The 12,625-nt window shown below is 38.1% G+C and overlaps 1 protein-coding gene across 2 annotated transcripts in view; it reads right to left on the reverse strand.

The window, feature by feature from the left end:
• Positions 1-4,085: 4,085 nt before the first annotated feature.
• LOC125452602 (gamma-aminobutyric acid receptor subunit rho-1-like) overlaps positions 4,086-12,625 on the reverse strand; it is a 37,847-nt gene continuing 29,307 nt past the window's right edge. The window contains exons 7-10 of one of the 2 annotated variants that reach the window (XM_048531231.2): positions 10,414-10,554; positions 9,899-10,051; positions 6,927-7,123; positions 4,086-4,580 (exon numbers count right to left, since the gene is read on the reverse strand). In XM_048531231.2, the coding sequence (XP_048387188.1) occupies positions 4,281-4,580; positions 6,927-7,123; positions 9,899-10,051; positions 10,414-10,554 (791 nt within the window). In that variant the 3' untranslated portion in view covers positions 4,086-4,280. The remainder of the gene's footprint in view (positions 4,581-6,926; positions 7,124-9,898; positions 10,052-10,413; positions 10,555-12,625) is intronic. The other variant, XM_048531232.2, reaches the window with a different exon arrangement.

The raw sequence follows: 12,625 nt of genomic DNA on the forward strand, positions 1-12,625 counted from the left end.
AAAAATCCTCATTCCAGCTATGATATTTATACAGTTTCATCACACTTTATTATATTAATGACATGTAAGGATCCTCGAACAGACATGTGTTAGTTCTTTCGTTACATGATCTGCATGGGTTTCTTTTCAGATTAACTCAGAATGGGTACCAAATGTGGCATTTTCTGCATTTCCCACAACCTAAGAACTACAAAAGAAACAATTCTGACGTTCCCCACATGTTTCTAAAGTTCACAGTAACACTATTTACTCCATTACCTTCCACCATCGGAGTGTTCCCTGTATTATTTTTACTTCATTATGTGAGATGTATACGTTATAGGTTTAAAGATGAATGTTCAGCACTAGTTAATTTATGATAGCTTTGACCTACAGTTTGAAAAAGGAAATCAGACAGTTGGATTGTTATTATGTAAAATGCAGGATAGGCTGTTTGAAACTCTAGACCATTTATCATCAAATCATTACAAACCATTAGAGGGCAGCATTACACTTGGCATGTAATTGTGTAATTATCCAAAGAAATAAGGGAGTAGAAGGCTAGCAAAATGCAGGATGAGATACAGGCAGAGGAATTCTGAATGATTTAGTTTGTGTAGCCTGAAACCTCAAAACTTAGCAAATGGTAATTGGGAAAGATCAGTCCAGTAACGCAACGTGAATGAAGGCTTTAACATGAATGGGAATAAAATAGGGACAAGAATCCAGGAAGGGTATTGAGACCAGGAATTTGTTGTGCAGCTTCTCTCAGATCCTGATCAATAACTGTCTTGTGGGCTACACTCAGTAACACCTGGTACTTCAATAAAACAGCCATCCCTTGTACATAGAGTTTCTAAGACATAAATGATGGGGTAAAACCTACATGATGTATTCCTGTAATATGCCTGTAATTATGAATTGTCCGACTTTACTTGGATGGCATTAAACATCTAGCATTACTTTTGACAGAAAATTATGGAATTGGGGGATGTGAAAAGTACTTGGTGATGAATCAGAATAACTTCAGTAGAAAGTTTAGTTTTTTTCAAATATGATGTTGATTCTGAGACCAGTATAATTTCTGTTGGGATTGCTTTCCAGGTTGGCTCTCAGTACACTTGAGATGAATTTGCCAGTTTTGTGGGATTAGTTTTTTTCAACAATTAACTTGAAAGTAATTATTATATGCAATCATGTATAGGCCCAGATCATCCAGTGAGCTATGGCAAATAGACAGCCTGCCATTTAAGCTGCCCACTTACCACTTATACTGGAGCCTTTGCACTTTTGGTCTTTGTTCCAGCAAGGATCCGGGAATGAGCTGATCTGGAGGTCTGTTTGTAACAGTGACATTGGAACATTGAAGATCTCCCTGATTTGAGTGATCCTGGATCGTTCACTGTAGTAGATGTCAGCCCAGTGTGGTCTGTATTGAAGCACTGAGTGATCCAGCATTGCAGGATTTCTCTGCTAATCTGCACATGTTCTGAACCTTGAACATAACCTTATGGTATGTTTCAGAGGGTTAATGATAGTGACATTTCACAATAAGCACCTTTCCACCCTCTCCACCCTCATGATCACCCTGCAATCTGGCTCAATGTAAAGGCAGAAAATAGATTCTGTAAGGATATCGCTGTGGATGTGACCAGATCCCTCATGACAATTAGGCAAAGGGATATTGCTAATGCATTAGGAAGGTACACTTTGGTATTTCCGAGAACCCTACTCAAAGGTGAAGTATTCTCCTACTGAGGGGAAGCAGTGATGTAATGATAATGTCATTGGCCTAGTAATCCAGAACTCCGCTGCTAATATTCTGGAGTTATAGGTTCAAATACTTCCAGTTCAGATAGTAATTCCAATTCATTAAAATCTGGAATTAAAAGCTGCTCTATTAGCAAATCTTTAATAATTGTTGATTACTGTAAAAATGCCTTTTGGGGAGGGGAATGTGCACTTCTCACCTGGTGTGGCCGATAGAGGACTCCAGATTTCAAACAGCAATGTGGTTGACGCTTAATTCAGTTCATCAGCATTTAGGGATGAATAACAAATGCCGACCTTGCCAATTATGCCCCCATCACATATACAACTGAAAAAAAGGAATTAAATGACCAGGGTACCATCTCATCTGCCCTGGACTCTTGGGAATGCTGACACTGAAGATTGATCCTGATTGTGTTCACATACAAGTTGAATATTTTGCACTTTGTAAACAATATTTTTGTCACTTTCCTAATCCATTTGTATCTGGTCAAGTGGTGGGTTTTATCAATATTGGTGATTTGAAAAGATCCAGTGGCATTCACATTTAATAGACAGCCATTGGAAAAGCTGCCCAATTGGTACCAATTGTCTTCAGGCCTCCAAGAAGTGGCACTGTTTAGTTGTAGTTACACTGAGCAAAGGCATCCTCTGCTATTGCGTGTTTTGTTTTTTTGTGACTAAATGACCACCCTTGGTTTGGGGGATTTTAGCTATGAAGAAATGTTGAATAGACTGGGTTTGTTTTCACTGCAATGCAGGAGGTTGAGGGGCGACCTGACAGAAGTTTATAAGATTGTGAATGGCATGGATAGAATGGAAAGTATAATGCTTCTTCCCAGGAGGGGTCAATTACCAGGGGACACTGGTTCAGGGTGGGAGGGGGGTAATTTAAGAGATGTGTGAGGTAAGTTTTTCATACAAAGTATGGTGAGGGCCTGGAACACGTTACCAGAGGAGGTGGTGGAAGCAGATACAACAGCAACATTCAAGAAGCACCAGGACTAATACATGAACAGGAAGGGAATAGAGGGATATGGATCCTGTAAGTGAAGGCAGCTTTAGTATGGAAGGGCAAAATGTGTCAGCAGATTTGGAGGACTGAGGGGTCTGTTCCTGTGCTTTTTCTTCTTTGTTTTTATTCTTTGAGTAGTAGAAATTGCTGGAAAAGCAAGGTCTGGCACCATGTGTGGAGAGAAATCAGAGTTAACGTTTCGGTCTGAGGAAGGGTCACTCAATCCAAAAGGTTAACTCGGATTTCTCTCCACAGACCTGCTGAAGTTTTTCAGCATTTTCAACATCCACAGTTCTCTTAGTTTTTATCCTTGGTTAGTGTTCTGTTTATATAATTCCTCATTCAATGCAGATTCAATGACAATGCTCCTTGTGGCTGGCTGCTTCTTCCTCATCTAAGTACATAGAACTCACAAAGGAATTATCAATCCATGATTAGACACATAGCACTACTATTTGGTTGTGATTTCTTTCTGTATTCTTAATTAGTTCTTAATTGCCATAGCATAATGCAATAATCTATCTTTAAGAATCTAACTTCAGCTACCTGGGTCAAAGGATTGATCAGCCTCCATATTATATGGGTCAACTCGGTCAGGTCTTACAACTGGCCAGCAAAGAACCCATTTACAATTTAGAGTAAGGTTTAAACTCTTTGGTAATTCATTCTGTATTCATGTTTCTTTGCTGTAAAATATTGTCTGCTGCACTTTGGGTTTGTAATTTTATGGTCGCATAAAATCAGTAGTTGAAACTTTATTAGATTGGGAAGAGTCAGAATGCATAATTGTCACCTGAGACTTCTCTACGGCATACAGAAATTTATTTAGTACTGTAGTTTACCTCAATACTTAAATAGCAAGTATTAATCTGAAGTTCTTTGCCAATGTTAAATTGAAAGATGTGTATTTTAGATTGTTGTGTTGTTACTCCATATAATTAGGTAGATAATCTTTATTATAGAAGCTGACAGTGCTTACATCAAAAGCCATGTTGATGCTTACTACCAGATGGTGGACCAAATTCTATGGTTAGTCAACAGTAACTATATCATGGAGTGCAATATGTATTTCACTGAGACCTCCAAAATCAATCATTCATTTAAAAATAATGCTTTTAATAAAAATAGGAATTCAGAACAAATGGACATTTTTTCATCTATATTAGAAAACACTTAGAAACTTTCAAAATGTTCTCATATTGGAAGAAGTAAAGTATCTATGAAAATATCAGAGCCAAACAACTCATCTGAAACACATCTAAAATGATTTAGACCAAATCATCCACAATCAATGTGTCGCATAATTGAGCAGCTGGCTTTGAATACGAAACTTTAAAGCTGCTTAGATGTACCTCACATCAACCTGTTCTGCTTGCCGCATTTAAGACTGGAATGCGGATTGGTTGTGCTTTTGGCTTGATTCCAGTTTGAAGTTAGAAAGCACATACATTTTCCCTTCCCAATGAGTTATTTCTGAGGGGGTAAAGACTTTAAAACTTTTCATATGCAGAAATTTCTATGTGTAAATAGACCAATATATCACATTAAAAAGTGCATAAGCAACTGGAAATATCAATCTGGAGTATTTATCGATAATGTGGGTGTCAATCCAAATGTATCCTCTTAAAATTTTTTCCTTGTTTTCAGTTGGCTCATCAGCAATTGGCGGATTGACTAGCCCTCGGTCTTGTTTTTCTCCATTTTGTGGCATATAATCAGGTCCAGCAAATTCAGCCAGGTTGCTGACTTCTCCATCACTGTATGTGTGTTCTACCATTAATGGTCTTGGCTGAGGCACTGCATATGTGCAAGGTAGCTGAAAGACGATAAGCTTATATTATCGATCAAAACAAAAGAACAATTTCTTGAAGAGATACTTTTGCAGGACACTGGAAATTGAACAAGGAAGCAGGACTAAATAGAAGCTTTTTCAAAGGGCTGGTATACCATGATGGATCAAATAGCTTCCTGTGTATATGATTCTATAGAAAGCATTAGTCATCCATCAGATAAAGTATTGTCAAAAATTTAGAAAAAGACCGTAAAATAAAGAGCACATAATACAGACCACAAAAAGAACAGTCTATATCTAGGTTCCTGAACTTAATGGAAACTGTAGCCAACTTAGGGAACAGAAGCAAATGGCTTCTCTATAATAAAAAAAATTAGATTGGTGAATGATGTTTGAGACATTTGATGTGATGTATGTACATGGCAAAGATTAAATGCAGCAAAGAAGACATTGGCACAAAATTTGTGTTAGCTGTGTTTGAATTTCTGGTATAAAAACACAATATCCACTTCTGAAGCAATTCATTATGCAATTTAAATTTGGGAATTTGAAAAACACTGCATATTTTTAGTAATAAAAATAGTTGCAGAAAATGAATTTTGAAGTGAGGATTGTGAATTAAATACAAAAATTTAGAAAATGATTTTGATGTTTTGTTTAACTTTTAATTCAAAATATCCCATCAAGGATAGCTTGTTGGACTACTTTCCACTTTGCTCAATTTATAGCACTTGTGGCTGAGGGTGAAATGACTGTTGATTCAAATCCTACTGTTTTCCCCCTCCCCCCAACCATTCCAGAAGGTCATGTAATCTAAGTAGATGCTTTTGTATGGGTAGTGAGGGAATATTGTTTTGTTCTTAACTGCATTATGAAACCCAAGACCTAATATCCGATAACACTGGTGAGTTCTTCTGATCTACTGAACAATATTCCTCTTGCAGCCAACTCCACCATTAATTACTTATTTATCTCAATACAAATTACGCAGCGTACAAACAAATGCCATGAATGCCTCTGTAACAAAAATGACAATAATTTATGTGAAGTATTTTGAGACCTTTCCAAGAGAGGAGGTAATGTTCTTAAAAAGCGCAAAAGCAAAAATAATGCAAATGCTGGATATCTGAACCAAGTGTAGTTCAGCAGCTGGGAATTCTGTAACGGGTTACGCACCTCCTGCCTCCCCAAAGCCTGTTCACCAGTCTACAAGACACAACTCTAGACCAATGAGCCTGACATTGGTGGTGGACAAGTTGGAGGGAATCCTGAGGAACAGGATTTACATGTATTGGAAATGCAAGGACTGATTAGTATAGTCAGCATGGCTTTGTGCATGGGAAATAGTGTCTCCTGAACTTGATTGAGTATTTTGAAGAAGTAACTAAGAATTGATGAGGGCAGAGCAGTGGACATGATCTATATGAACTTCAGTAAAGTGCTCAACAAGGCTCGGCATGGGAGACTGGTTAGCAAAGTTAGATCACACAGAATAGAGGGAGAACTAGTGCTGGTATGTTTGCTTTTATTGGTCAGTGCATTGAGTATAGAAGTTGGGAGGTCATGTTGCAGCTGTACAGGACATTGGTTAGGCCACTGTTCAGTACTATGAGGGGTCTCTCTGCTATAGGAAAGATGTTGTGAAACTTGAAAGGGTTCAGAAAAGATTTGCAAGAATGTTGCCAAGGTAGGAGGGTTTGAGCTATAGCGAGAGGCTGAATAAGCTGGAGCTATTACCCCTGGAGCGAGGAAGCTTATAAAACTTTGAGGGGCATGGAAAGAGTAAACAGACAAGGTCTTTTCCCTGGGGTGGGGGAGTCCAAAACTAGAGGGCATAGGCTTATGGTGAGAGGGGAGAGATTTAAAAGGGACCTGAGGGGAAACTTTTTCATGCAAGGGATGGTGTGTGTTTGGAATGAGCTGCCAGAAGTGGTGCAGGCTGTTACAACTACAGCATTTAAAAGTCATCTGGATGGGTACATTAATTGAAAGCGTTTAGAGGGATATGGGCCAAATGCTGGCAAATAGGACTAGATTTATCTAGGATATCTGGTTGGCATGGTGGAGCTGGACTGAAGGGCCTGTTTCCATGCAGTTCATCCTCTATGACTCTTAAGTCAGGACTGTGATGGAATACTCCCCAGTTGTCAGGCAGCGTCTTTGGAGAGAAACAGAGTCAATATTTCAGGGTCTTACATCAGACCCTCTAAAAATGTAACACTTTCTTTTATCCTTGGTTAAAGGATGCCCTTAAAGAATTATTCGTGCAAAGGATTAAGATACAAGGGATGGACAGAAGGTAAGCAATATGTTGATTCCACATTACAAAGCAAAAGTAGTATGCAAAGTACTTAATCTTAACTTTCTAACCTTTTCCCGAAGTTTTCTTTCTTTCCTCTCTTGAACTGTAGTCAGGTAATTGACAGCTGCGTACTCCAGCACCGAGAGAAAGACAAACACAAAACTAACCCACAGGTAAATGTCCACAGCTTTAATATATGACACTCTTGGCATGGAAGCATTCACACCCGTGATAATAGTGGACATTGTTAGAACTGTCGTTATACCTGGAATTATAGGGTGAAAATTTGTCTTACATAAATGACATAAGTTGGAATCAAGAATTTAGACTTAAGCTTGCAAGAAATGAATGATAGTTTGTTGCGTTAATGTAAATACATTCAGTTATCTACTAGCTTTGTTTTAAAGTGATAAACCTAAAGAAGGACCAAGATCACACAGTGTGAAGCTAGATGAACACAGCAGGCCAAGCAGCATCAGAGGAGCAGGAAAGTTTGACGTTTTGGGCTGGGACCCTTTCTGCTTCTCTGATGCTGCTTGGCCCACTGTGTTCATCCAGCTTCACACCGTGTTATCTCAGATTCTCCAGCATTGGCAGTTCCTACTATCTCAAGGACCAGGATAACTTTGATTATATAAAACAAAACCAAAAGTTGGATATAAATTAACTTAAGTACAATTGATAGAAAGCTTGGGCTGCAAAGCTTTTAGATCACCGAAGGAATTGAAAACTGAGGCAGATGCACAGTCCTCAGATCCTGGGAAATGAAGGGAACCAAGTAAGAATATGAACTGGTGTGTCTTAGTTTTGAGAAATAGAGAATCTTTGAAGGAGCAAACAAGGAACGGTAAGAGGACAATGACCATAAGTAATCATCATGAAGTGATTAGAGAGAATTTTGGTAATAATCGGAGGAAAGTTTGTAATGAAGAAATTAATTGCTGCAGGATTGCTATAGCAGTAATCTCAAGCGAAAAAAACTTCAGCAAACACCACCCTACAGCAATGTAATTATATTCAAACAGGATGAACAATTATTACAATTCTACAATGCTAGAAGTTGCTTTTTTCAACCTGTGCACTATAAATATCAGAAAATTAGGCTTGTGCTCCCTGTAGTCCATTTTTAAAATATTTGATGTGTTCATTTATTGCAGTGAAATCTCCCAAATAATGGAGAAGATTTGGCCAGGAATCTTGCTGTATATTCTGATAGAAAACGCCTTATTGTACAGTGTTCCTTTCCTTGTGAAAATGCTTTAATGATTCTGATACAATCTATTTCCTGTTACCTTGGTAAAAATATTGTGGGAGTCCATTTAAAACCAGACATGACATTATAAATAAGTAAAGATGATACACAAATTGGTATCCAGAAATATTTCAGATATGCTGACATAATTTGTAATTCTTTTTTAATAGCGTCCATGCATTCTGGAGATGCAAATAACATGAATGGATATATTTTCATGTTCAGTGGTTTTCATGCAGAGTTTGCCCATACCAAGAGTATTTGTTGGGAGAGTTGTTCCATGCCCACTAGGACTAAAAATGAAAATCCAATCTGGAATGTGTACAGACATTCTAGCATACAAAATACAGGTGACAAATCTCCAAAAATCTGTGTGCAAACAGGTGAATGAAGCAGCTCGAGAGAAATCAACAAGCACTAAAACCATAGCTGATGTTTTTGTATTAACCTTACATGCAGGCTTAGAATACTTGCTGGTGAATTAATGAAGACAATTACTTTCTTGGTTTTGTACCAAGCAGAAGATAATTGGAAGACTATCATTTTCACCTGGAATACCTAGAAACAAACTACAATATTACCTAGTCTGCCAGCGGCTACAAGTCAGTTTGGCCGTTATCTTTTGTGGTTTCAGAAACAAATTATAATGAGCTGAAAAGGCAGTCTTTGCCACATCATACAGCCATTGCATTAAGAGTTAGACCTACATAACTTTGCCAGTCACCCTCAACACTATGATTGTACCTAGGGTCATTTTTTTAAAACTTGATTTCACCTGGTGTTTCTTCTCCCTGTTAACCATGGCATGGAAGGGTGAGGACATCTAGGACTGAGATGAGGTCAAAATTCTGAATGTTTTCAAGGAGGGAGTTAAAAACAATTCTACAGGTTAAAGGAATCAAAGAGTTGAAAGAATGAACTGAGTTGGATGATCAGCCATGATAAGATTGAACAAGGGAGGATGCTCAAAGGCCCAAATAGCCTACTTTTGCTCCGGTTTTCTACATTTCTAAAATTATTTTGGACATTGGATCAGATGGTGAAAGTCAGAAGGCACAGTTCCTAAACAAGCCGAACAACCACAATCCTATTTTGTTCAAACTCTGTTTGGACCATTTCGGTGGAAACAGAAAAGCTCTACACTTATTACAGGCTGCATGAAACAATGAGTTTGAATACCGCAAGCTCTAATGATGGGAAGACTGCATCAATTGTTTTACAGGATAGTAATTCAGTCAGTGAACTGATTGATGACCATCATACTCAACTGATGGTGACAGGAACATCATCAGGGACAGTTGTAAAGACATCTCAAAGGCTTAATATTTGAAGATTGGACATTGGAAGTTTGAAGTTTGTAGGGAGACGGTGGCAATGTAAACAGTTTAAGGAAATAGCTTAAGGATGTTATTTGAAAAGCTGAGATGACAGCAGAAGTCATGTGTAAGAATTAGGGAAGACAGAACAGGCTACAAGTTAGCTGAAGAGAGGTACAAGCAGATTTCAAAGTGGAAACAATCTACAGACCAGCACGCTTTCTACCCAAAGATAAAGGCACCTGGGAGCTGTGATGGTACAAAAGGATCACCCAGAAACATCGTTTGCAAGTAACACACAGAACTTACTGAAGGATCATCCTGGCCCCAGTATAAAACAGGCACTAATGGTTTGACCCAATTTCCCCTTTAGATTTCCATTTACTCTCGCGCGAGACCTTATTCAACCTGGTTCTAATTTTAGCACATTTATCGCATCTTACTGGTGTAGTTTTGGTTTTCTTTATCTCACCCAATGGAACACGAGCAGGGACAGCTCGGCGATCAATCCAGAATGATACCCAGGACAACATGACCATCAGAGTTGCTGGAAAATAGGTCTGCAGCAAAAAGAAGAAAATGTGGCGATGCAGTGTAAAATTGATGTACAGGCGATTGTACCAACCTGTGGGTTGACATAGGAGATAAATAATCATTATTATGTTACACTAATGCAACAATGCTATGAAGAGCAGGTTTTAAAAATAACATGTTCAGTTTAACCTGAGTAAAGTAGCATGTTGAAATGATAGAAGTTTGCAGAAAGTTTGTTGGTAATTACAATTTTGGCATTCTCCATCTCAAGGAGGACAATTGGCTTCCAAAAGGGTACAGAACAGATCCTGTCACCCATTCCATGGGCAAAACTACACCAAAAGTGCAGCTTCAGTAAGTATCCAAGATGGTAACCATTTTGATTTAAATAACACAATAAGCAAACTAAAATATGAATTGAAAATAAAAACAATGCAAAAGGAAATGTATGACCTGTACTACTGTAAAAGGCCAGCTTTGTTGTTGTGTGAAATTCTTGTATCATGAACTGAGATAGAGAAATTTTTTCATCTGTTGTTAATGAGTCATTACCACTCTTCCAGTACAGCATGAGGTCATCATCAGTGTAAGCATCTGAAGAGAACATAAATCAAAGACAATATGGCTTAGTAATTTGGATAGAGAAGATGGGGTTTAATTAAATAATTCATGCAACTTTGCAATAATTATACATCATTTATATGATGAGATATATGCATGTATATATGAAAGACTAAAAACACTATTGATCAGAAAATTATCTGGACTAGCCACATAAATACCATGGCTAATATAGAAAGTCAGGAGCCGGGAAATCTGCAGTGAGCAACTCACTTACTGAATTCATGACGTCTGCATACTATCTACAAGGCAGTGGTCTGAAATGTGATAGAATACTGTCCACTTGCCTATAGGAATGCAGCATCAACAACACGTAAAAATCTTGTCACCACCCAGGTCAAAACAGCCTATTTGAGATGCTCTCAAGCACCACCTTAAACAATCACTTCCCCCACCATGGGGACACAGTGGAAGCAATGTTTACCATCTACAAGATGCACTGCAGCAACTTACAAGCTCTACGACATAGAAGGACAAAGGCAGCAGATTCATGGGATCATCACCACATAGAAGTTCCCATTTAAGCCAAATAACATCCTGACTTGGAACAAAATCACCATTCATTCACCGTTTCTGGGTCTAAGTTCTGGACCACCCTCCCACCTAGCATAGGAGCTGTACCCATATTAGGTGGACTATAGCAGTTCAAGGACTTCACATAAAATATTAAGGAATAGTCAATAAACACTGGCCTTGCAAATGATCTTCATATCCTATGAATGGATTTATTTTAAAAAAGCTAATAAAAGCACATGAGAATCCACCCTTGCAATACAGACAGTAATTCACAATTTAATAGATGCAGCATGAACAAAATCTTTAATGAGATGTATTTTATGAAATGAAAGCAGTTAGTAAAATATATGAGATTTTGCACTTCATAAATAGAGGAATCCAGGACAAAATCAGAAAGATTAGGCTGATGCTGTTTTTAAAAAAATCATTCAGGGGATGTGGGTATTACTGGCTGGGCCAATACTTTTTGCCTAACCTGTAGTTACCCTTGAGAAATGATCATGAGCTGTCTTCTTAAACCACTGCAGTCCATGTTCTGTAGGTAGACCTGCAATAGCTTTACTGAGGCCACATCTAGGGTTCTGGCCTCTACACTTTAGGAAGGAATTTAGGATTCTTGAGAGCACGTAGAAGAGATTGACCAGAATGGTTCCAGGGATCTTGGCTACAAGTTTCTTTGAAGAAGCTGGGCTAGATCTGCTTGGAACGAAGGAGATTGAGAGGAAGTTTGAACGAAGTGTACAGATTTTGACCTGTTTAGATAAGGTAAACAATAAAGAATAGTTTTATTACTTGATTAAAGGATCAGACATGGATCTATGGTTTTGGGCAAGTGATGCCAGAGGAATGGGAAGAAGAATGTTTTTACACAGCAACTGCCAATGAAATCAACCTCATTACCTAGGAGGATTGTGAAAGTGGATATTGTAATGTTTTTCAAAATTGGATGGGAACTTCAGGACAATAAGATATAGTCTAATAAGATATAGTGGGGAGAATTGGACTGATTAGATTTCTGTAAAAGAGCTATCATGGGCACAGTACTGCCATGCTAACTATACAACTCTAAAAGATTGTGACAACGATTGTTCTGAACATGCAAAAGTTAATAGGTTCCATTTGTAGTATCAACCCCTAAAGTTTCCACATTACTATCCCAGTAAATTCATTGACAAGTAAATATTAGAAAATAGAAACAGAAAGTCCAGGTCTTGCAGCATCTGTGGAGAGAGAAACAGAGTTAACATTTTGAATCCCAAAGAAGAAAGTGATTTGTCTTGTAAGGTTAACACTGTTTCTCTTTCCAAAGATGCTGCCAGATTTGCTGAGTTTTTCCAGCAGTGTCTGTTTTCATTTCAGATTTCCAATATCCACAGTATTTTGCTTTTATATCAGGAAATAAGACCTGAACAACAGTGACCATTTTAAAACATAAAGTTAAATCCACTTATTCATAATCTGGTGGCACCAAATGAAAGCAGCTAGTGATGAAGTAAAGTTGCAGGAGGCTGCAGAACTGTGCCATCTG

Source organism: Stegostoma tigrinum, chromosome 4, assembly GCF_030684315.1.
Source record: "Stegostoma tigrinum isolate sSteTig4 chromosome 4, sSteTig4.hap1, whole genome shotgun sequence".
Classification (NCBI taxonomy): Eukaryota; Metazoa; Chordata; class Chondrichthyes; order Orectolobiformes; family Stegostomatidae; genus Stegostoma; species Stegostoma tigrinum.